At 47.2% G+C, this 25454-nt stretch overlaps 1 protein-coding gene across 1 annotated transcript in view; it reads left to right on the forward strand.

Annotated features, from left to right (window-relative positions):
- The first annotated feature begins 17604 nt into the window (after window positions 1–17604).
- The window catches only part of VWA2 (von Willebrand factor A domain containing 2), a 50804-nt gene continuing 42954 nt past the window's right edge, over window positions 17605–25454 (forward strand). The window contains exon 1 of the mRNA XM_065408493.1: window positions 17605–17656. Coding sequence (XP_065264565.1) covers window positions 17605–17656 — 52 coding nt within the window. The remainder of the gene's footprint in view (window positions 17657–25454) is intronic.

Below are 25454 nucleotides of genomic sequence, written 5' to 3' on the forward strand. Positions count from 1 at the left end.
CTAACCCCCTGCTCAAAGCAGGACCAACCCCAACTAAATCATCCCAGCCAGGGCTTTGTCAAGTTGGCCCTTAAAAACGTCTAAGGAAGGAGATTCCACCACCTCCCTAGGTAACCCATTCCAGGGCTTCACCACCCTCCTAATGAAATAGCTTTTCCTAATGTCAAACCTAGACCTCCCCCACTGCAACTTGAAACCATTGCTTCTTGTTCTGTCATCTGCCACCACTGAGAACAGCCTAGCTCCATCCTCTTTGGAACCGTCCTTCAGGTAGTTGAAGGCTGCTATCAAATCCTCCCTCACTCTTCTTTTCTGCAGACTAAATAAGCCCAGTTCCCTCAGCCTCTCCTCGTAAATCATGTGCCCCAGCCCCTTAATCATTTTCGTTGCCCTCCTCTGGACTCTCTCCAGTTTGTCCACATCCTTTCTGTAGTGGGGGGGGGGGGGGCGCCCCAAACTGGATGCAATACTCCAGATGTGACCTCACCAGTGCCGAATAGAGGGGAATAATCACTTCCCTCGGTCTGCTGGCAATGCTCCTACTAATGCAGCCCAATATGCCATTAGCCTTCTTGGCAACAAGGGCACACTATTGACTCATATCCAGCTTCTCATCCACTGTAATCCCAAGGTCCTTTTCTGCAGAACTGCTGCTTAGCCAGTCAGTCCCCAGCCTGTAGCAGTGCATGGGATTCTTCCATCCTAAGTGAAGGACTCTGCACTTGTCCTTGTTGAACCTCATCGGATTTCTTTTGGCCCAATCCTCCAATTTTTCTAGAAAAAAGAATAGGAGTACTTGTGGCACCTTAGAGACTAACAAATTTATTGTAGCATAAGCTATTGTAGCATAATTTTTCTAGGTCACTCTGGACCCTATCCCTACCCTCCAGTGTATCTACCTCTCCCCCCAGCTTAGTGTCATCCGCGAACTTGCTAAGGATGCAATCCATCCCATCATCCAGATCATTAATGAACAAAACTGGCCCCAGAACCGACCCCCGGGGCACTCAGCTTGATACCAGCTGCCAATTAGACATCGAGCCATTGATCACTACCCATTGAGCCCGATGATCTAGCCAGCTTTCTATCCACCTTATAGTCCATTCATCCAATCCATACTTCTTTAACTTGTTGGCAGGAATACTATGAGAAACAGTATCAAAAGCTTTGCTAAAGTCAAGATATATCACGTCCACCATTTCCCCCATATCCACAGAGCAAGTTATCTCATCATAGAAGGCAATCAGGTTGGTCAGGCATGACTTGCCCTTGGTGAATCCATGTTGACTGTTCCTGATCACCTTCCTCTCCTCCAAGTGCTTCAAAATGGATTCCTTGAGGACCTGTTCCATGATTTTTCCAGGGACTGAGGTGAGGCTGACCGGTCTGTAGTTCCCCGGATTTTCCTTCTTCCCTTTGTTAAAGATGGGCACTATATTTGCCTTTTTCCAGTCGTCCGGGACCTCCCCGGATCGCCACGAGTTTTCAAAGATAATGGCCAATGGCTCTGCAATCACATCAGCCAACTCCCTCAGCACCCTCGGATACAATCTTAGAAGACAGGAGTGGGAGCATTACAATACAGAACACACAGAGAGTGGTATGTGGTCTCTGTAGTTGGCAGACTTCATGGAACAAGTGGGTTGAGAACAGAATATATGTTTGGGTTATGCACGCCTGAATTATAGCATGTGCAAAGTCAGTTGATGGGAGTTTAACAATGGTTTTTAAAGTGCATTTCTTAACTGTTAGAAATATAAAGTTGACTTTCAGCTCGGGCAACCTTGGTTAAGCTCCTAGTGGACTTAGCTGGAAGGACATGCAGTGCCTGAACCTGCAATTTCTATTCTCTCACAGGCTACCCACTTATGTCAGTAGGTGTTCTGCATTAGCACAGACTGCAGGATTGGATCCCTAGGGTTGATTCAGTTTACACTCCATGCGAGTCCTGGCTTAAGTGTTAACATGCATCCTACATCTTTCCACAACCAGAAGCAGATCTAGTTAGCGGGTGAGGATAGTCAGCTAGATGGTTATTGTCTGGCCACCAAGAATTTAGTAGGAATCAGAATAGCTCATCTGTACTGATCAACTGCCGATGGCTAAACTTATTCTATGCCTCAATGTGTTACGGTGTTATAGGCCACATATGGAGCTCTTGCCTGTGGTCATAAGGGACACATTCACCTGGAACAAATGGAAATATAGCTCCTGAAGTCTGTTTAAAAAAGCATCACACCTATTTTAAACATGCTTGGCAGCTATATTTGCTTGTATCGTCTAGTGCCTATAATAGGAGTCTGGGAGCCATGATTCCTGGGTTCTGTTCTCAGCTCTGCTACAAACTCGTTTTGTGCTCTGGGGCAAGTCCCCTAGCCTGTTTGTGCTTCAGTTTCCACACATGCTAAATGGGGATAAAATACCTGTCTAAGAGCTCCATTGTGGTGGATAATGTTTGTAAAGGATTTTGAGAGCCTGGAATGAAAGGCGCTTTAGAAGGGTAGAGTTTTCTTCCTGTTTATATTGGTGAGGTTGTGGGGAGGATGACAGGTGAATAGGAGATGTGAGCTAGAAACAATGAAGCGTTATTTGGGACGCTTGAGGGTTTTCTCAGAAAACCCACCTCCTCTGATTGTATTTTTGTTCCTGGTGTCTTTTCTGGAGAACAGTCCCAAATGTAAAAGTAACTATGTTCTGGCTACACATTTGACTTCTGATGTGAATGTACACATATAGCCTGCTACAGAAATGCTCCATGAGCTGAGCAAATCCCCTGTGGTCCTTTCTTGTGTCCTAGTTGTTGGATAACTTGAACAGAGCATCATCTGAAAGACATGGGTTAAATCAGCCTTGGCAGGGAGGTTCTCATGGGTGTGAATGGCTTACTGGCTTTTTCAGAGCACGCAGACTGACCAGCTAACCTGATGGAAATACTCATGTGTATGTTTTAAAAACAGTCTTGAGCCAAAGCCCATTGAAGCCAATGGGAAGGCTCAAGCTGATTTTAATGGGCTTTAGCCCCAGGCCCCAATCTTGCAAACACTTACACTCTATTAAGCATATAGTGTAAGTTTGTAGGACTTGTGCCTGAAAGGAAAATCCCAGACTGGCTTCTAGCAGGGCTCACAGCTCTGCAGCAGAAGGGCGTAGACGTAACCACTCCGGCTAGGCTTCAAAAGGGAATTGGGTATCTTATGACCAATCACTACATTTTATCATATATGCCAAGATTCAGATCATCAGTCCCAGGCGCGAGGATCTAAGCTGGTTGCTAAAGGGAGCAAAAGTGGACTTCTTTCTCCGCACCCTACGTACATGGTAGAATTGACTGACTTATGGGGATTATTCTGTCTTCCTCTGGAATTTCAAAAATCGGCCTCTGGCTTAGGACAGATACCAATCTAGATGGACCACTGGACTTCCCTGCCATTGCAACTGCCTGACTGTTGCTCTTCATGATCCTGTGAGCCCTGTTCTGCCGTACTGATCAACGCTGTGTTTGCATTGTAAGGTCTGATTGATATTGTCAGGAGTGGCATTCTAATCAACGGCAAAGGCTTTGCATTGCTCCGAAATGACTAGTCGGCTGTCTGTTGCTCCCAATGCAGGCTTTCCAGGTGGGCCGTCTTTGTCGCCTCTCAGATGGCTGCATGGCTCTCTGTGCTGTAACTGTTGCTCATTGGCCTTTGACCTAGGTCAGCATCCTCAAGGGACCAGGTGGCCAATCAATCAAAGGTCCCTCTGACCCATTAGTGATCAGTGTTGGATGGATGTACGTGTATACCTCAGTCACATTTTAAAAAGAGAGCGATTGATGCATTTTTAAGAAATGTAAGGCCGTGTCCCATCTCCTTGCTGACACACAATGCTGTGAAGATGCTGTACATATAGGAGGCCTGATTCTCAACAGACTTTTACTGGGGATAGTCACTTACACCTATGCAAGGTGAGTGTATATCACTAACTTTCCACACTCACCTTGCACAGGTGTAGATGATTACAGAAGTTGTAGGGAAGCGGAGAATCAGGCCAGGGTGTCTCCATATGCTCATTTCTTCTGTATGCTTCTTGCACATTGGCCCAGATCTTGCCTGCTTGCTCCTGCAGGAATACATTGCATATAAATAACTTATGTGCTGAGGAACAGACCCCTGAGGGTATGTCTACACTGCAGGTGGGAGGTTTGATACCCAGCGTGGGTAGACAGACTTGTGCTAGCGGGCTAAAAATAATAGTGTGGCTGTTGCAGCACTGGCAGCAGCTTGGGCTAGCCACCTCAGTCCAAGCCCACCCGGTCTCCTGGGTCCAAGTCTGGGTGGGAACGGCTAGTCTGATCTGCCACCAATGCCGCAATGTCCACACTGATATTTTTAGCATGGTAGCTCGAGCCGAGCTAGCCCGAGTCTGTCGACCTGCCCTGGGAATCACAGCTCCCACTCCTGTGTAGGCAGCCCCTGAGATGGGAATGTCTGAAATAAAATCCCTAGTCTTGAACAACCCTTTGCAAAAAGCTAAAGGATTTGGTGCCGTGCAGAGTACAGTAATTGCACTGGAATCTCTAGAAGTGTATTCTAGCCTTGGTTTAATAGCTCCTAGCAAGGTACATGACTCAGTCACGTAGCTGTTTTCACAGCCTTGGAATAATTATATTGTTTGCCTAGTTTATTTCTTTCCAGCTGTAGCTAGTTTAACCTAAGTGATTGAGTTCACATAGATTGCTACATCCCTCTGGTTCAGGCACTTCAACAAAGCATTTATTCCTAGTATCCTGTACTTAGTTATAGATTGCTTCGGGGAGATCCTTATTGCCTGAAACTCTAAAGAAGGGCAAAGTGTTATTTTCACAGAGGAGTTAGATTGAAAACATCAACTACTCTTGCTGGAAGGTAACACTACTTTTATTCTTAGAATCCAGAATAACAACACACAAGAACCCCAAAACCAGAGAGAAACAAAGCTGGCTGCTCCCTGAAACAGATGCACTGCTTATCCCACCTTCCTCTAGGTTGGCTGGCTTCAGAGCTGATTGCAGCGAGGCCCAGATCACACTGCACGCTTCCCTTCAGAGCCCCCTGCTTGCAAGCAGGACCAGGAAAGCCCCTGACAATTAGAAGTGATCACAGTTTTAACTACACCACTAATATGTGCCCAGAGAGGCCTTACATATATCGGACGCAACACAAAGTTCAGATGTTTGTGGAAACACACCTGCTGCTCAAATGGGCAAAATCAGTAGCGTGATGATGTCCACTGGAGCAAACTATGCAGTAAGTTCTAGCACAAGTTTTTGGAGTCAAAAAAGGTCCTAAATTCAGATATTGTTAATTGTTATAGGACCTGATCCAAAGCCCAAACAGGGCCCAGCTGGGTGTAAGTATACACCCGTTTTATGCACAGTCGTCATCATTTCACCAATAGGACTGCTTGAAAATTTTCCAGCAAAACCGTCTGCATTTTCAGTGGAAAACTGGGGTTTGGCTAAACAAAAATTAGCGGTAAATTTCTCTCTTTTTTTTTTTTTTTTTTTCTTTTCAACAAAAAAATTGAAATCAAAACTTTTTTAACCAAAAAGTTGAAAATTTCCACACATGCACCCATTTTCCACCCAACTCTATTTGCCAAAGCTTATGCTCAAATAAATTTGTTAGTCTCCTAGGTGCCACAAGTAATCCTGTTCTTTTTAGTAATACGTCAGCAGCCCACCATCAGCGCTCCCCCCCCCAGGTCCCAGCGCCTCCCACCCACTGGCAGCCCCACCAATCAGCACCTCCCCCTCCCTCCCCACACCTCCCGATCAGCTGTTTCGTGGTGTGCAGGAGGCTGGGGGTGGGGGGGAAGGAGCGAGGGGGCACGGCAGGCTCAGGGGAGGGGGCGGGAAGGGGTGGAGTGGGGGCAGGGCCTGGGGCAGAGCAGGGGGTTGAGCAGTGAGCACCTCCCAGCACATTGGAAAGTTGGCACCTGTAGCTCCAGCCCCGGAGTTGGTGCCTCTACAAGGAGCCACATATTAACTTCTGAAGAGCCACATGTAGCTCCAGAGCCACAGGTTGGCCACTCCTGCAGTCAAAACTGTATGCTTGCAATCCTATGTCTGCATCCTGTAGGATTAAGTAAAAACTGGTCATTTGCCCACAGATACCAAACTGGTGCTTACAGTTATGGGAATCAAGTATACAAATTAAGTGTGTGATGTTTTGGAAAATCCAGCCTGTTGAATTTGTAAAGGGTTTTTTCCCCCCAGGTGTCTTTTGTCACATGTAAAATACAGTATCTAAATGTGCTTGTTATAACAAGTGAACCAGAACCAAACCCTGGATCCAAAATCATCTGTGGGTAAGTGGATCTAGAACAGGAATGGGCAAACTTTTTGGCCTGAGGGCCATATCAGGGTTGCAAAACTGTATGGAGGGCCGGGTAGGGAAGGCTGTGCCTCCCCAAACAGCCTGCCCCCCCCACCCCCTATCCGCCCCCTCCCACTTCCCGCCCCGACTGCCCCCCTCAGAACCCCCGACCCATCCAACTGCTCCTGCTCCTTGTCCTCTGACCACCGCGCCCAGGACCTCACCCCCTGACCATCACCCCTCTAAAGCCCCTTTCGGAATGTGGCCCTGCAAACATGGGCGGAGGACTCAGGAGCAGTCGCACAGCCGGAGAGAAGCGGTGGTTTTCCCTTCAAAGTGCTGCTTCTCTCCGGCCGGCGAGTCCTCCGGCCTGCCTTCGCCGCGCTCCCGCCACCCACACCTCCCGCCTGCTCCCCTGAGGCTGCAGGTGAGACTCCCTCCTTGCTCTCCCCTGCCCCCGCAGTGCAGCCCCTCTCCCCCCATGGGAGGTGCGCCGATGCTGAGCTGCCCGAGTGCCCGGCCCTGGGACCCCCTGTTGTTGGGGGGCCCCATGCCAGGACACCCTGTGTTTGCTGGTAAATACGCCCCTGAGCCGCGCCGCCCGTCTGAAGCCAGCCACGCCACCCGGCAGGAGCTCGCAGCCCTACCGCCCAGAGTGCTGGTGGCACGGCAAGCTGAAGTTGCGGGGGAGGGGATGGGGACTAGCCTCCCGGGCCGGGAGTTCAAGGGCCAGGCAGGACGGTCCCACGGGCCATAGTTTGCCCACCTCTGATCTAGAACCAGAGCTGAACTTAGTCTATAATAGGCTGAACCAAATGGATCCAAGACCCAGGGAAAATGCAGACCTGGAATACACAGCTTGCGCAGGTGTTTCTGTGAGACGGGGAAGAATATAGCTTACAGTTAATGTAACGTACTGCTGACTTTTTGTTGAAATAGCGTGGTCATTATGGGGTACTATGGGAAACCATAATAAAATACCCATTAAAGTTCACCATTACTACAATGTCAGCAAAATGGTTAATACTGTGCCCTGCTTGATTGCAAACCCAACGTCTGAGTCTGAGCCTCTTAAATCAGTGCTGAGGCATGAAGAGGCTTACTTGAAAGTGCCAGCCAGTAGCTTTAATTAATTACCACCTACTCTTAGCTTGGCTCACAACCAAAAGAGCTGGCTTACCAGGCTGGTTTCTCAAACCCTCCTGGGTCTATTTATAGAACGAGAGGAAAAAAAGATTGTTGTGTTTTTATTCAAATGATCTTATGAACAAACCAAACTAGACTTCCGTGGATGGGCTATAATATTGCTGGTTCACTCCAGGCATTGTTTTTTGAAAGGAATGCAACATTTAGCCTGAATAAGAAGTAACCCAACAGCCCAGTGCAGCCAAAAGCACAGATTTTTTTGTAGACTGAAGTCTTCTTTCAAATGCAGATTTGACTCCCAAGATAAAACCAAACAGTCGATCTCTATTCCATTAGGTTTTTGGCTGACACAAACCAGCTGCTTATTCTGATCCTTTCAATTCCTCTGGATTCATTCCCCCCAGACACACACGTTCCCTCCTGAAATTTTAAGATCCTATTTTCCTGGGAGCGTGTTGGGGGTGGGATGAATACCACATTAGCGTCTTAGAAACAAAAGCACTCAGACATAAGACACAAATGCACGTGTTTGCTTTGGCTGGCAGCTTCCAACCCCAGATTTAGCTTGCTTACAACAGGCAACAATGGAAGAACAGAAATTCAGTTAAAAAAGACAGCCACCCAACAGACACTCCTTCATGGCAGCTTTCCACAATGCTGCATTCTTCTCCTCCAACGGTCACAGTAACACTTCTGTGAAAGGAAAGGACTCCAAGATTGCTAGGAGTCACTTTGACATTTCGGAATGGTTAATATATATATATATTTGTAACCCTTCTGCCCATCTAAGTTGGCAGCAACAAGGGCCGGGTTCTGTATCTAGGGGTTCCGTTTCAATAACGCAATGCAAAACCGGCTCGAGCCCCCACCCAGTGACCTGGGACAATTACATACCACCCCCTGGGCGCCTCTAAGAGGCAATACTTCCCCTCTCGCAAGCACGGAGTCTGAGTGTAGCAGAAAATGTTTAATAACATGAGGTAAACGACATCAGCATTAAATTGGAAAAAACACCACAAACAGGATTCATAACACAAACCATGAGCAAAAGACCCACCCCAGCCAGTGGGTGGGAGGCGCTGGGACCTGGGGGGGGGGAGCGCTGATGGTGGGCTGCTGACGTATTACTAAAAAGAACAGGATTACTTGTGGCACCTTAGAGACTGCCAAAGCTTATGCTCAAATAAATTTGTTAATGTACATTGGTAAATTCTGGCTCCTTCTCAGGCTCAGGTTGGCCACCCCGATACACTGTTTTTACACCAGGGAAGAAAAACTAAAGGCCTTTTGCTCCCACCCACTTCCCAACACACCCTCTGAAGTTGTTTGATGCTAACAGGGCCGGTGCAAGGAAGTTTCGCGCCCTCGGCGAAACTTCTACCTTGCGCCCCCCACCCCGCCGCCCTGCGGCAGCTCCCCCCCCCGCCCTGAGGCACCCCCGCAGCAGCTCCCCACCCCCCCCGGCCCGGGGAGCCGTGCGGCACCTCCCCACCCCAGCTCACCTCTGCTACGCCTCCTTCCTGAGCATGCTGCCCCCACTCTAATTCTCCTCCCAGGCTTGCAGCGCCAAACAGCTGATTGGCGCCGCAAGCCTGGGAGGTGGGAGAAGTGGAGCAGCGATGGTGTGCTCGGGGAGGGGGCGTAGCAGAGGTGAGCTGGGGTGGGGAGCCCTGCGGCAGCTCCCCACCCCCCCGGCCTGGGGAGCTGTGCAGCACCTCCCCACCCCAGCTCACCTCTGCTCTGTCTCCTCCCCGAGCACGCCGCCCCCGATCTAATTCTCCTTCCAGGCTTGCGGCGCCAAACAGCTGATTGGCGCTGCAAGCCTGGGAGGTGGGAGAAGTGGAGCGGCGACCGCGCGTTTGGGGAGGAACGCTGTAAAAAAAAAAAATTGGGGGCACCGCTTTTTGGTGCACCCAAATCTTGACGCCCTAGGCAACCGCCTAGTTCGCCTTAATGGTAGCACCGGCCCTGGATGCTAATCTTGGAGCTGACATTGACAAGCATTTGCTGACAAACTGCTGGTGAGCCCATGAGTTGTTTTTCAAGTTCATTTTCTCCCAGCAAGAATCAGGCTGGGTACTGGAGAATTAATTCATTTAAACTTGAGGTAAGACAGTGTCATTGAAACATTTTTGTCTGTACTCTGTACTGAAGCAACCTGGAATATCTCCTCATCCCCCGCACACCTGTCACATCTGGTAGCAAGTAGGGTCTTGTCCTAGTTTTCCATTGTTGTTAAGTCACGTATGCTTTGGAATTAACTTGAAGTAATCACGCCCTTGGGGAAGAGCAAAAACATAATCTTCCCTTCCTGGCATGTACTGGGGCTGGAAGCTACTGAGGGACACAACAACTTCCTTGCTGAAGCAATGGTTTGTGTTTACTTTCTTTTATTTAAACATACTTTGGACTTGGTAATTTGGCAACACCACATGTGGCAGGGGAGGATTCATTACACCAGTGGCTCTCAACCTTTCCAGATGACTGTGCCCCTTTCAGGAGTCTGGTTTGTCTTGCGTACCCCCAAGTTTCACCTCACTTAAACTACTTGCTTACAAAATCAGACATAGAAATACAAGAGTGTCACAGCACACTAGCACTGAAACATTGCTTACGTTCCCATTTTTACCATATAATTATAAAATAAATCAATTGGAATGTAAATATTATACTTACATTTCAGTGTATAGTCTATAGAGCAGTATAAACAAGTGCATTGTCTGTGATGAAATGTTAGTTTGCACTAACTTCGCTAGTGCTTTTTATGTAGCCCTAGATCAATTCATCTAGGCAAATATCTAAATGAATTGATGTACCCCCTGGAAGACCTCTGTGTACCCTTGGATGAGAACCACGGCATTAGACCATGTTTGTAAAGCACTCTGGCATCATGAGCAGCACTAGAGAAATGCTCGGTATGATTAGCAGTGGGGTAGTATTAACTTTAATTCTGCAATTCCACTTTTCACTCTAGAGCCGCTCTCCCTCTCTCTCCAGGGACTCAAAAGCACTTTTGCAAACATTAACTAGGCTCACTGCTGGGGCTGGCCAAAAAAATTTGGTGGCAAGTGTCTGATTTCTGCAGAAAATCTTGCTTTTTTTTTTTTCCTGTCAAAGATGAAAAATTCTCTTTTTCCCCCCCTCGTATTTTGATTTTTTTCTCCAAAACAACATTTTTTTTCTGCAGCAGAAACTAAACCCTTTCCCCAACCTGCTGTACTCCCACCATGCCTGGGAGGGAAGTGTGGAGTACAGAGAGGTTATCACACTGAAATGCAGACGCTTCTGGGGTGGAAGCCAGACAATGTTCAAAGCACGTGCAAAGCTATATGGGAATCTGGGGCCACTGAGCCCGTCTCCAGTTGTATTTGATAGAATGTAACCGTGTGAGTTTGAGGCCTGGCCTACACTACAAATTTATGTTGGTGTAACTACGTCACTCAGCTGGCCTTTGACATGCTGATCCTGAGAGATGTCCTGACCAGATAAGGGCCAAAGAGAGGGACCCAGAGGACATTGCCACCTCTGCTGGCTCCAGCTGAATCCTAAACACTACCTGGGATGAAGCGGGATCAGACTTTAACAGCAGCTCCCGCCCATCTCCGTTAACTTCTCTTTTCTGCAAAAGGGCAGTTGGTAGCACCTCTGATACTATCTAAGAGACTGACAAACACGGGGGCTTTTCAGCCAAAACGCTCTTTGGCCAAAGGGAAAGGGAACAAGGGATGCTGTTAATATGAAAGCCTTATTTAATACTTTGCATGTCAAATGTTTTTCCTTCTTTTCTTCATCTTTAATAAAAGGTTACAAGGATGTTTAACGGTGTGTTTGCCAGGATTCTAAGCAAGCTGAGGTCTCTGTACACCAAACCCCGAACCTTGTTTAACACTGTTTAATTTTGGACAGTGACTGGGTTATGTTAATACCTTTAGCCCATATATTCTACAACAGTCCATCTAGTCTCTGATCCTTCCTCTGACAGTGGCTGGTATGAGACATTCTGGGGGAAGGTGTAAGAATCCTGAAGTGAGCAATTATGGAATAACCTAACCGGAGGAAAGGTTCCTTTCCTAATCCTCCTCGTCAATTAGAGGGTGCCTTATGCCCTGAGTCATGAAGGTTTATATCCCTACAAGCCTCTTGTGTATGTGCGCACATAATGTTACTATCCTATTGTGGATAGTCTCATTATCCATTTAAATGTCAAGTCCTGGTTTTTGGTTTTTACTCCTGCTAAGCTCTTGGCTAGTTCTAATTTGCAGCAATCATTCTACAAGCTAATTAATGTGTTTGCATTTAAACAAAGTTTCCTCACAAAAAGAAAAAAAGTTCCTCTCAGTCCGGCTCCTAAAGACCAGGTGTTCCCCTTACAGAAACAACCACCACCCTATCACTGACCAGTAGAACTGCTGATCTTGAAGCTGATTCCAAGAACATCATTTTGCTTCACAAGTCAATCCCTGCCCAGGTAGCTATTTCCTTTATCTACTCACTGATAACTGATGTATTTGACAGTTCCCAGACAGCTATGGAGATGGTGATTGATGGGCAGACAGTCAGGATGTGGCTATCACTGCCTAGTGGAATAAGCCTACAGTAATGGCAGACCTTAGCTACCTGGTCCTCCATTAGTAACGTCCTTCAGATAAGACACTTAGTACAGCTATTAGTTGTATTGCAGTGCGCCCAGGGCCCTCAAGTGAGACCAGAGCCCCATTGAGCTAATTGTACAAACAGGTAGGAAGACACCATTTCTACCCCATATAGTTTCAATAAGATGGACCAAATAAGTGATAGAGGACAAAGGATGGTCTGGGGACTGGGGTGGAAGGAGATCTGGGTTCAGTGACTGGCTCAGCCAGAGCTTTGCTGCAATAGTGATGGTGGCATCCGAAGCCGATCTGCAGTCATCTATCACTTAAGGTCAAAGTCCTGCATTCCCTCGGGCTCTGATAAGTAATGGGTTGAAAGCTGATGAATGGTAAAACCAATTGACATTTGACATGCCCTCTGTTTATATCTTTGTCTTCATGGGTTATATATCAGTTTGGAATCTTAACCGTTTCAACCTGCATGTGACCCCAGTAGGGTGTATACTGTACCCCCTCCCTCCCAGCTGCTAGGAAGGTAAGATCTGCCACAAAAAGGACAGTGTTTACAAAAGGAGCTAAATGTTGATGTTAGTTTGTTTACTTGAGCGAAAGCAAGTGTCCGAGCTAAAATATGTAAAGGCTTTTGCCATCCGCTCAGTCTCTGTGATTGAGCCGTTGCATTTGGATCTGAGATTTACATTCCTGCAACACTGAATGTGGTTAACTAGAAAACTACGTTAAACAGTGGCAGCCTCATACCTGTGCTACCTGGGTAGATGCATTTTTACCCCTGCATGCAAGAGACCTGCTAAGTGTCCAGCAGCTGACAGGAATAGATAATTCCAATACTAGCGCTGCCAAGGGCGTGACCCTCTTTTCACTCCTTGTCCCTTTGTGATACAGTGTCACTGGGTAGCAATGCACCACATTAGGGATCTTTTCCTACAATCTCCTCCCTCCTTGTTTTGCAGTGGCCAGCTTTGGGTATGCAGAAGCTGGGTGTCCATACCAAGGGCCAGAGAGAACTGCAAGGAGCCCCCTTGTCTTGCTTTGCTCCACATACTGTGGGCAGCCTTGAATTAGAATGCATGCCTTTGCTGTCTAGAGATGGTTAGGGAGCAGCAGTACAGTCAGAACTCTTGAGAGAGTTTTCATTGTTAAAGTAGACATAGCCTGTCATTGGTTTGTAAAATTTATCAAACGTTTTGAGATCTTTGGTGATAGGTTGAGTAGTATGAGTTTGACTAAGAAGGGGGCAGAACATCCAACCCCCAGAAGATCCTTTGCCCTCCAATGCACCGAGTGATGACCCTTCTTCTCCACCTCGCCTCTCCTGGCCCTTGCTATTCCCATGACGATCAGTTCTAAGGAGAGAAAAAGCAACATTCCATCAGTTGCAAAGGTCTGATCTTTCTGCTGTCTCTCCCCCATTTTTTTTTTTTTGTCTTTCTGGTGTCATCCTAGCCGAGCCATTTTGTAAACATCAAGGTATGTTACTGTTGGGTAACCCTCAGTAAAATGTTTGTGTCCTTTTCTCATCACCCACTGTATAAACACAGGCCTCTCTGTTCACTGCTGTTTGCTGCACGGTATAGTTAATCAGGACAGATCTAATTAACTGCATCGTGCCTTCTGAAACCTTTTTTTGTTTACAGGTCTGTTTAGGAATGCTACGTAATGAAGCTGAGGTCAGGTCCTGAGCATGTGGGATGTGAGAGGTTAGGGTCAGTGCTTGCCTTTGTAATGAGGTTAGTTTTTCTGGAGACTCTAAATAGTGTATGTAAAGGGTGGGTTTTGTTTTTGTATTTGTACCTCCTGGCAATGAGGATAATAATCAGACCCCTTTTGTTCCTCCAGCTGTCAATTGGATGTGCTCCCACTTACAAATGTAACTCAACCTGAGGTTATGTGGGAGAACATGGAGTCTGTCATTCAAATGAGAGACAGTTCTTGCATACCTCACCTGATAAGAGAATCCCTTTTCCATGACACCCGTAGGTTGGATAATGCTAACACTTAGCGTGTCTGGAATACCACTACCTTCCATCCAAGGATCTCAACACCATTGAATGTAGACTGAGGAGTCTAACTGCATTGCACTCTGTATATGCGGAAATTGAGACACAGAAAGGTGCAGGGACTTAACCAAGGTCACATAGGATTTTAGGGCCAGATTGCCAAATGGATTTAGGTGCTTAAAGATGCAGTTTAGGCACCTAGTGGGATTTTCAAAAGCACCAAAGCAGATTTGGTGCCTCAGTCTGGTTTCAATGGGACTCAGGTATCTTGCCACTAAAGGTACGTCTACACTGCAAAGAAAAACCTGTGCTGCTGAATCTGAGCCTGGGTCAATTGACTCAGGCTTGTGTGATTGGGCTGTGAGGCTAAAACTAGCAGTGTAGATGTTCCCGCTCGGGCTGGAGCCTGGACTCGGAGACCCTCCCTGGATTTCAGAGCCCAGGCTTCATCCCGAGCAGGAACATCAACTCTGCTTTTTTTAGCCTCATAGCTTGGGCCCTTGAAGCCTGAGTCAATTGACCCAGGCTAAGACTCAGTGCCTGGGGGGTTTCTTTGCAGTGTAGACATACCTGGTGTCATAGCTGGGAATGAACTCTAGTATCTTGGCTCCCGGCCCTCCATCTTGTACGTAAGATGAACTAGTCTCCATGTTCCATGCCATTTGTCTTTCCTGGGACTGACACTCGCAATGCGAACCAAAGAGCATCCTCCGTGCAGTGAGAGAATTTGTCTTCAGGCCCTAGGACCTCATTTCCTTCCGTGTATCTTCTGACTAGTTTACCCTTATGTCTGAGTCCTTTGTGCTTCTGTTTTCCTCTGTGCTCCCCTCCTGAAAGCTTCCCCACCCCCAGAAGGGTGATACGTTTTGGCTAAGAGACCTTCTCTCACACGGTGCTAGAGAAGAGTTTAAATGTTACCCACTACGTATACGTTGGTTGCTACTGATGCCAAACCTGTGTGTGATCAAGGAAAGGTCAAGGTAGCATGAGTTTATCAGCCTGATTGTGCAGTCCTAACTCAAGGGCAAAGTCCCACTGGACTGCAGCATTCAGTCTATAACGCCCTCCCCACACACACACGTTAAGAAAAGCAGTTCGGCTTTTGGCAACGAGAACAAATCGCACTCACATTAAAGTAAGATCTGTGAATCCTGAAGTCATCCTGCTTAAAGCTGACCCTGTGTAGACCTGTTTTGCAATGGGAGTTGATCAAAGTCCTCTTGAATTTTCAGTAGGTGGCAGCAGGATCCACCCAGCCCGTTTGTGCAAGGTGAGCTGATGCACTGTCGATTTGCACCGCAGCTTGCCGCACGCTAACTGCCCGCGGAAACAAGCTCTAAGACGACAAGCCGCACATCGCAGGAAAGCCATTCGCTGTTCAGAAACCCCCCCCTTCTGAGTAATGTCTAGGATTGAAATCATCATCCCACGAAAATCAAAGGATCATCCACCCTAAAGATGGAGAATAGACTTTTCTTGTTAACTACCCCTGGAAATGCAGGATTGTTCCCTACTGTATATTCTGAAGTGTGTTGTCTCGATCAGATTTAAATCTCGACAGCAATGGAGTTTCCACTCTTTCCCTTGAAAGGCAATTACCCACCCTAATAGACCTTACCTGTCCATTAGGAAATGTCCCTGTTTCTCTTTAATTACATGTCCTACTTGGCCTTTGCCGTGAAACCCAGAGAAGGACCCATGCTGCAGCCTTCCAGGTTTGTTCTGTGCATGCCAGCGCACCCACCATTTTGTCACTGGCTTTAGAAATCAACATACAGATTTTAACTGGAAAGCCTGGACCACAGCAAAGTTGGGCACCAACCAGACCCCAAATCTGTATATTTGAAAATGTCACCAGGGCTGAGGGCTTGAGGTTAGAAGAGATTTGTAAGCCCCCATAAATTCAAAAGGTAGATGAAGTGCAATGGAAAAAGAGACATGTTTAATTCTGGGGATGTTCTGCACAACCAGCAATCGGTTAACTCTCTTTCTTGGCATTCAGCATCTTCAAGGGCAATTTCAGCCTGCCCCAGTATGTACAGTGCATCCATATACACGCTTCAAGCAGGACAACCATCCAGCGTTATTCCAAATGGAATGCACACCTAGAAAGTAGAGACGTGCCCTGGCTGAGAAATCTAGAACCTAGCCTGCTTAAAAGGTCGGTTGCTGATGTTGATAGGAATGGGCAATCCAAGTCAGCTCATAAATGCTGTATGGCAGGGATTTTCTGTATCCTTGTAATCCTGATTGCTATTATGGTAGCACCCAAAGGCCCCACTGTGTCTGTTTTTATCACTTTAACCAAGGGATCTTATGTTATGACTAAACAGACAGGCTTTGGAAAAAGTCTGGTCCCCTTTTTTCCTCCTCTCTTTTCGCCCAGTGCATTTCTTCCTTTGCCATTTCTGTCTGAGAGCAGAAGGAGAAGGGCCAAATCCCATGACAGAGGCTTTATTTCCATCCTGATTTTGGACCTCTCCTCCCATGATGCTCTGGCCTATCCTGAGTCTGTCAATCCCTATGGTCTGGTGCCGTGACTGTCCACTTATTTACTTGTAACCTTTGCCTGAGGGGTGTGTGTGACCGGGTTATGTATATAACACCTAATCAGAGTGAACAGTGTGATGGCAGCAAATGTCATGTTAGGGTACGTCTACACTACCCGCCGGATCGGCGGGTAGTGATCGATCTATCGGGGATTGATTTATTGCATCTAGTGTAGACGCGATAAATCGATCCCCGATCGCTCTGCTGTCAACTCCGGAACTCCACCACGGTGAGAAGCGGAGTCAACAGGGGAGCGGCGGCCATCGATCCTGCACCGCGAGGACGCGGTGATTCTAAGTTGATTCTAAGTTGATCTAAGATACGTCAACTTCAGCTACGCTATTCTCGTAGCTGAAGTTGTGTATCTTAGATCGATTTCCCCCCCCCCCCCCTCCCCAGTGTAGACCAGGCCTTAGTTCCATGATTGTTTTGGAACCGGTTAGTTAGGAAGGGATCAGCTAAATAGAAAGAAAAGGGGAAGAGGGCACCCCTGCATCCTAGTGTCCCAAGAATTGCACAGCTCTCGGTCTGGAAGGAAGGGGTGGCCCCAACGGGGCCCCATTTTCCCCTTCCCCCAGTTCAGCAGTCCCTGCTTCAGTTGCTTCTGCAGCCATTTCTACTGTCTGGAGTCTGTATTGCAGGTCACTTCAAACAGGGAAACAAACATATTTATAAGATTTTTTTCCCCCCTCCTTTTTCTCTCCCTCCATTTACATCTTGATCTCTTTTTTTTTTTTTTATTCTCTCTTCCCACCAGCCCCTTTTCCTAAGTGTCTCTGTTTGTGTATTATATATATATGCGTCTTTAGGGCAAACAAACTTTCTCAAGTAATGATGTTAGACAGCTGCAAAGGAATGGAATGCGTCTCCCCAGTGAAAGTTATAACGTGAGAATTGTATTTTTGGGAGTTTGTGAAAATTAATGTTTGTTCCTTTCTTTTTAAATTTCAGTTTGTCACCATGAGCCTCTTACTGCCATTTGACTCCATCTGCATTTTCCTCTGTGCCCAAGGTACATTTTATTTGAACATTTTCTTTTCATACCAAAGGGGCTCAGGCTCGGATGCCCGTGTTTACTTCAGCTGTGGCAATGAGGTTGAAGTTGGGTCCTTACTCCAATGTTGAAAGGCTGGTTTTTAAAAGAATAAATACGTCATCCGTGTAAATTTAAACTTTTAAGAATTTCCCCAAAATACAGGAGGTTGATTTTGACTTTTATAACAAAATATAGTAATGTTATAAGAATCCCCTGTAGTGCAATTTCCTCTCAATTAGAATAAGTAACTTGGATTTGAGGATGTGTAAAAGACGGGTGACATGTCCTGTGAGCATTGAACCTTTCTGAGGTACCTGGGAAATACCACACCATGACCCAATTTTTTTTCCTGCATAAAATGCTGCCACCTGTTACACCCCCCCACACACATGCACCTTCCTTGAATAAGGACCTGGGTTTGACTGACTGTAAATGACAAAATACCCCAAATGACACCTCCTTGTAACTGTTAGGGCACGTCTTCACTACCCGCTGGATTGGCGGGTAGCGATCGATCTATCAGGGATCCATTTATCGCATCTAGTGTAGACGTGATAAAATCGATCCCCGATCGCTCTGCCGTCGAATCCGGAACTCCACCGCAGCGAGAGGCGGAAGCGGAGTCGGCGGGGGAGCGGCAGCGGTCGACTCGCCACCATCCTCACAGCCAGGTAAGTCGACCTAAGATACGCAACTTCAGCTACGCGAATAGCGTAGCTGAAGTTGCGTATCTTAGGTCGACCCGCCCCCTCCCGTAGTGTAGACCTAGCCTTAGAATACACTAAAGTACCTTGGAGATGCCATCCCCTGACCTGAAACTTTATTTTTGCTGCTGGCACATGTTACACCCCAATTACCTCTTGGGTCACCACAAGTGACATGTACTTATCCCCATTAAACTGGTATGAAGAGACCAGTACCTGCTACTCCCCAACCCGAAGCTTCATTGCTGTGCAAAACACTCCTTTGTATTACACCCCCCTGCCTTTTCCTTTTTGCAAATGGCCCTTAATTAACTACCTGGGGTTTCAGTGTATGAAGATGGCAAAATACCTTTCAGAATACACCGTCCATATGTCCCTGCATGTGTTATGAAGAGATAAGGGCATGTCACTCCCCAATCTAAAGCTTAGCCCAGAAATTAATCCCTGACCAATGTCTCACTCACACTCTCACACTGCTTTTTCTTTGTGAGTAAACACGTAAATAAACATGTAAAAAGCAACTAAAACCACATTTAATCATTTTGAAAGAATTACTATCTAAAGCAACAATCGCAAGTAAAGAAGATCAATAGATATCCTGGCTTTTTCTGTGACAATTTAAGCACAGGAAGGCTAAGTAAGTAGATCAGATTTTATTTTCAGGGTAAACATATTTGTTATGAGTAGTCCAACCAGCTGGTTAATCTAGTCTTGCTGTGAGAGCCAGACAAGAACAATGTGACTTGCCAAATGTTCCTTTTGAAGAACATCTTGTCTGTGGCTGGAATATCTCCACTTCCTTTCCTTTGGAATTGCCAAATAGCATCACAGAAACACCAGCTCTGAGTGTTTTCAAGTTTGTAGAAATAAAAATAAACGGCTTCCAGAGGAGAGGAGCGGAAAGAAGCCAACCCATTTTTCAGAAGGGGTGAAGGGAGGAGCTGGCCTGAGCTTCTGGGCTCTTTCTGCTTTCTTCTTCCCTTTTGTGAAAATGGTGTTGGCTGCTCCCTCTCCACCCTCCTTTATCTAAAAACTTCTCTCACCTTCTGAGGGGTGGGAGATAGAACTTTTGCCTGCCTCCTGCAGCAGCTCTGATAGGCTGCTATTTTCCAGGAGGCGGAAAAGTTGAGAAGGCAGCCAATCAGTTGTTCTCCACCCCGCCCGGCAGTCCAAAAATTTTGAAGGCAGGAGTTTCTCCCCTCAGATTAGCTCTAGCAAGGGCCAAAATCACATTATTCACAGTACTTTGGCAAGAGTTGGCAACACCAAGCACACGTGTTTTGTGGTCACATGACAAAGGCATGGATGACAGTAACAAGATTTGCGTCCAAGCAATGCTGCCACAGAAAAGCCACCTGGCTGTAGCTGCTGCCTGAACTCCAAGTGGCAGCTGTGAGTCTAAAGAGAACCTCAGATTGCAAACCCAGCCAACGAAAGGATGCTGCACAACCTTAATCAAATGGGCAGCTACTGTTCTTGCCAGATCTTCTGGGTATAATACACGTTCAGCTGCACTTCTCTCACTCAGACGGCTGTGACAGGGTCTCTTCAGCAGTCAGTGGAAAAATCACCCAGTCTCTGCCTGAGGTACTTCACATTCCTTAGAAGGAAAAGGTTGCAGGGAAGTTGAGAGGAGGGAATTGGCCATGTGCGGCAGACTGAGAGGCGGTGCCTTGTTGCAATGCTCTCTAGCAGCAGGTTGAACCTGCAACAGTCTCTAGGCTTCTGCTGCATTCATAATCCAGTTCTTCAAGCATGTTCTATAGCTTCGCTGCAGCACTGAAGTGTCAGACTTCTGCAGGAATACAATCGCAGTGCAAGCACAGTGCAATGATCCAGATCCAAAGCCCAGTCAAGTCAATGGGAGCCTTTCCGTTTATTCAATGGCCACTGGATCAGGCCCAGTGTCATCAAGAAACTAGCACTCTTTTAACGGCACATGCAAAATAAAAACCATGAGTGGTTTTTTTTTTTTTTAATCTACATTTGTTACTTCTGAGGCCAGGTCTACACTACCGCGGTAGTTCGACAGCTGGCAATCGAAGTTCCGGGTTCGATTTATCGCGTCTGGTCTGGACGCGATAAATCGATCCCGGAAGCGCTCGCCGTCGACTGCGGTACTCCAGCTCGGCGAGAGGAGTACCGTGGAGTCGACGGGGAGCCTGCCTGCCGCGTGTGGACCGCGTCTGAACCGCGGTAAGTTCGAACTAAGGTATGTCGACTTCAGCTACGTTATTCACGTAGCTGAAGTTGCGTACCTTACTTCGAATTTGGGGGGTTAGTGTAGACCAGGCCTAAGTCTGGTGGCAGATCAGTGCCTGTGAAAGAGCCCCGTCAGGTTGGTTGTTAGTCCTGAATTTGGCACAAAATGAAGGATCCAATCCTGCTAACGAGACTCATTCCTGGAGGCAGTGCTATGCACTGAGTGTGATCCATTGGCTTCAGTGGAACTTGAACTCTTGCTTGACTCAAAACAGCTACTCCCAGGAATATTATGATGATGATGTGTCACTGTAGAGCTTAGGAACCCTAGTCATGGACCCCATTGTGCTGGGCGCTGTACAAACACAGAACAAAAAGCTGGTATTAAGCACTACAGCTGGTATTAAGTGTTTGCAAGATCAGTCTCTAGGTAGAGACGTTCCCATGAATTATTCATCCCTGTTATGCAAGCCGCAGTGGCGGCTGGGACAAGACTTTGGGGGTCAGTGCTCTTTATATGTCAGGAGTTATGGACATCCTCAGTGAAGCCAAGAGTTATTTTAATATTGGATTTTAGGGCCTGATCCAGCACCTATTGGAGTGGATAGAAAGATTCCCTTGGGCTGGGCCTTCAACAAAGCCCCAAAACCTGGGGTAGCACAGCAGACAGCATGTGAAACAGTGACACTGTTTGTGATGCTGGCAGTGTGGGACTGTCAGGGCTGGCTCCAGGGTTTTGGCCGCCCCAAGCAGCCAAAAAAAAAAAAAAAAGCCGCGATTGCGATCTGCGGCGGCAATTCAGCGGGAGGTCCTTCGCTCCGAGCCGGAGTGAGGGACCGTCCGCTGAATTGCCGCCGAATAGCTGGACGTGCCGCCCCTCTCCGGAGTGGCCGCCCCAAGCACCTGCTTGACAAGCTGGTGCCTGGAGCCGGCCCTGGGGACTGTGACGTGACTTCAAAAGAAGTCCCCATCCTGATTGTAATACTGGATTAGCAATACTAAAAAGCAATGTTAGGGCCAGGGCCCAGTTCAGACTCGGGGCCAAATCCTCCAAGTGCTATAATTTGGCCCACTGCTTTACACCAGCAGAGGATCTGGCCCCAGATATCAGCAGGTGCAGCGCTATTGAAGTCAATGGAGCTGCACCTGCAGATGCTAGGCCTAGATTAGGCCTTTAATAATTTCAAGTCGTATTTAATCATGAACGCATCTTTTCTTGTTGATCAATCAGACCAGTGACAGGTTGGTAGCGGATTTACAGTCTCTAACGTACAGTAGGGCTGCCATGCTGTTAAGTGTCAAAAATGTCACTTCTGCAACATAGCTGTCCCCAGCAGGAGCCTCAGAAATGCCCATTTTAATTAAAAACTGATATTTAAATGCATATTCCAGTTTGTTCCTGGGGAGAAGTGCTTTGACCTTCTGGACCCTTTCATGGCTGGGCTGGGCAGAGTTTTCTTTTAGCAGCACTTCCAGTGTTATAGCTTATTAACTAGTGCAGGGGTTCTCAAGCTGTGTCAAATGCTTTTCTGCATATAAAAGCCAGGACCAGTGTTAGGGGGTCGCAAGCAGGGCAATTGCAAAGCTAAGTTGTTCAGGCTTCAGCTTTAGCCCCAGGTGGCGGGGCTCAGAGCCTCGGGCTTCAGCACCATGTGGCAGGGCTTCGGCTTTCTGCCCTAAACCCCAGCAAGTCTAATGCCGGCCCTGCTTGGCAGAGCCCCTGAAACCTGCTCGTAGCCCCCCTGGAACCCTGGATGAGACCCACTGAAGTAGTGCACCTAGTAAAGCCAGACATTAGCTAATGACACTTTGCAGCTGTAGGATCTTCCAGACATAAAGGGGAAAGGGCTATGTATTACTAACCATCCTGTTCATGAGAATCCACCCTGCGATAAGCCCGTCCCATCTCCAAGGAGTAGGAGCAGTGTTTTTGCCCTGGTTGGAAAGCCGCAGGGATACTGACAGCTTGGGGTTGCCTACAATGGCATGTCGTGCCTGATGTGAATATGAGCACAGTGATAACTATTCCTACGGCTGGACTCGGTCTCTAGCAGCAATAAAGAGGCAGGTCAGCAGGAACAAGTTATACTCTCAGTGTTTGTATGTTATGAGTAGGGCCCTATCAAATTCACGGTCCATTTTGGTCAATTTCACGATCATAGGATTTTAAAAATTGTAAATTTCATGATTTCAGCTATTTAAATCTTAAATTTCAGGGTCCTGTAGTTGTAGGGTCCTGACCCAAAAAGGAGTTGGGGGGAGGGGGGTCACAAGGTTATTGTAGGGGGGGTTGTGGTACTGCTACCGTTACTTCTGCGCTGCTGCTGGTGGCGGCGCTGCCTTCAGAGCAGGGCAGCTGGAGAGTGGTGGCTGCTGGAGAGCTAGGTCATCAGTCAGCAGCCGCCACTCTCTGGCCACCCAGCTCTGAAGGCAGCGCAGAAGTAAGGGTGGCAATACCGCGACCCTTCTAAAATGACCCTGTGACCTCCCTGCAACTCCCTATTGGGTCAGGACCCCCAATTTGAGAAATGCTGGTCTCCCCCAGGAAATCCGTATAGTATAGGGCAGTGGTTCTCAAACTTATTTATTTATTTATTTTTCCGTGAACCACTTGAAAATTTCTGCGGGTCTCGGCAGACCACTTAATGATCTTTCCAAATGTGGTTTGTACCGTTAGCTAACTATTGTAAAGCGCTTTGGATAAAAGTGCTATATAAAAAAACCTTAATAATTAACGTTCTTATGTTATACAAATAAAAGCAGACAATTCATATTTTAATATCAGTAGTCTTACCTTTCTAATGTGATGGATGTGCCCTCTCTCCCCACTGTGGCAGCCCCCAGCTGGGGCTGGGAATCAGGGGGGTCTCCCCCGCCATGGCAGCCCCCAAGCTGGGGCTGGGAAGGAGGGGGGTCTCTCTCTCCCCCCTGCCAGGGCAGCCCCCGAGCTGGGGCTGGGAAGGAGGGCTGTCTCTCCCTGGCAGCCACAGCCCTGGAGATGTGGAAAGTTGCCTCTTTCTCTGGCGGCCACAGCCCTGCATGTCCCAAATTCCCCCCACCTCCTCTTCTCACCCCACTGCCACCTACCCTCTATTCCCCACAAGGCCGCCACCTCACCTTACATGTGCATCTTCTCCATGGTCCACGCACCTAATTAGTGGAGCCACGCCTGCGCCGCTCTACTAATTAGGTGGGTGGCCCTTGAGTCTCTTGTGTGTGGCTGCCCAGGCGTGCACCTTAGAGAGAACTATCCGCGGACCACCCGAATGGAGTTCATGGACCACTGATGGTCCTCGGACCACATTTTGAGAACCTCTGCTGTAGAGGGTTGACTCTCTGCGCTGCTTGAGCCCCATTTTGAAGGCTCAAGTGGGTTCTAAGTAGTGTATGGTCTTTGCGGTGGCTCTCAACATGAGAGAATTTACTATCCTTAAATATTCACAGTTGGGGCGAAGAGCGAGGCAGTGAAAAAGGGATGAACATTTTTGGTTAAGCAATGAGTGCAAATGTAGATGGCAATAGCTGTCCAATGTATGACTGGGCTGCAGAGTTCACACAAATCTTATATGTTACAACCTGGGCCAGTCCCCCACTGTACAGTCATCAGGTGAGGGGTCTCAAGTGCTTCTGAGCCCACTGGCTCTGGAGAGAGTGTAATCACTATTTCTAGCTCTGGTACTATAGGGCAGGTTCAGATTATCCTGTTTAACACCCTTCTTTGGGACATGAGGCATTACTGCTCAGCCACCCTAGACGCTGAAATCAGTGTCTGAAACCTCTTGAGCCCCCGCAGTTGCTAATACGTACTCACCCCTAAAGGTCCACTTAGGCTATAGCCTCTGGACTTCTAGTTTAATCCCTCTGGAGACATTGTGGCAGGAAAGCTGGGAATACAGGCTTAGCAAAGGAATTTCTTACCCACAGAAACTTTGCTCTGAAAGCATTCGAGAGTTACAGGTCTCTGAAAACAAAACAAAGGTCCTGAGACACACCCAGTTAGATATCACCCCTTCTTGTGAAGTTTGTCAGCATTTCAGGTTGGACCAAGTCCCTCCTGCAAGTCCTTCTCAGATGTGTCCATGGTCAGCCCCCATGCCCTGCACGGAGCAGCACCCCACTCTTAAGTCTCTTTGCCATATGGCGGAATTCTCTTTTAGACCTTGTCCTAACAGATAAAGAGGAACTGATCACAGAACTAAAAATTAATGGTAGCTTAGGTACAAGCGATTGTGACTTGATCACACTTAGAATGTGCGAGCAGAATGAAGGCCAGACCGTAATATATACACTTCGTGCTGTAATAGGGCCAATTTCACAAAGCTGAAAACAACTATGAGCCCAATCAGCTGGGAGGAAGAACTAGAAAAATATGAATGATAATTGGGAATAATTTCAGAACACCTTACTAGATGCCCCAAAAGCCACAATGCCACAATCGAGGAAGAAGACTGTGTTGGTTAAAAAAAGACTTGGTTTAGAGGGGAAGTGAAGTCAACTATAAAAAATAAAAAATAATAATATATTACAAATTGAGGAAAGGGGAAGTTGATAGTAATGAATATAAATTAGAAGGTAGGAATTGTAGAAAATTGATAAGGGAAGTCAAGGGACACAAAGAGAAATCTATGACCTCCAGAGTTGAGGACAATAAGGAGTATTTTTAATATATTAGGAACAAAAAGAATTCTGATAATGGTCCATTATTAGATGGAAATGGTAGCGTTACAATAATAAGGCAGAAAAGTGTTCAATAGATATTTCTATTCTGTATTGGAGGAAGACACAGATTATGTAGTCTCATCATATGGTGATGAGAGAACACTTTCCATTCCACCAGTTTCTCTGTAGGATGTTAAACAGATTACACA

Source organism: Emys orbicularis, chromosome 7 (assembly GCF_028017835.1).
Source record: "Emys orbicularis isolate rEmyOrb1 chromosome 7, rEmyOrb1.hap1, whole genome shotgun sequence".
NCBI lineage: Eukaryota > Metazoa > Chordata > Testudines > Emydidae > Emys > Emys orbicularis.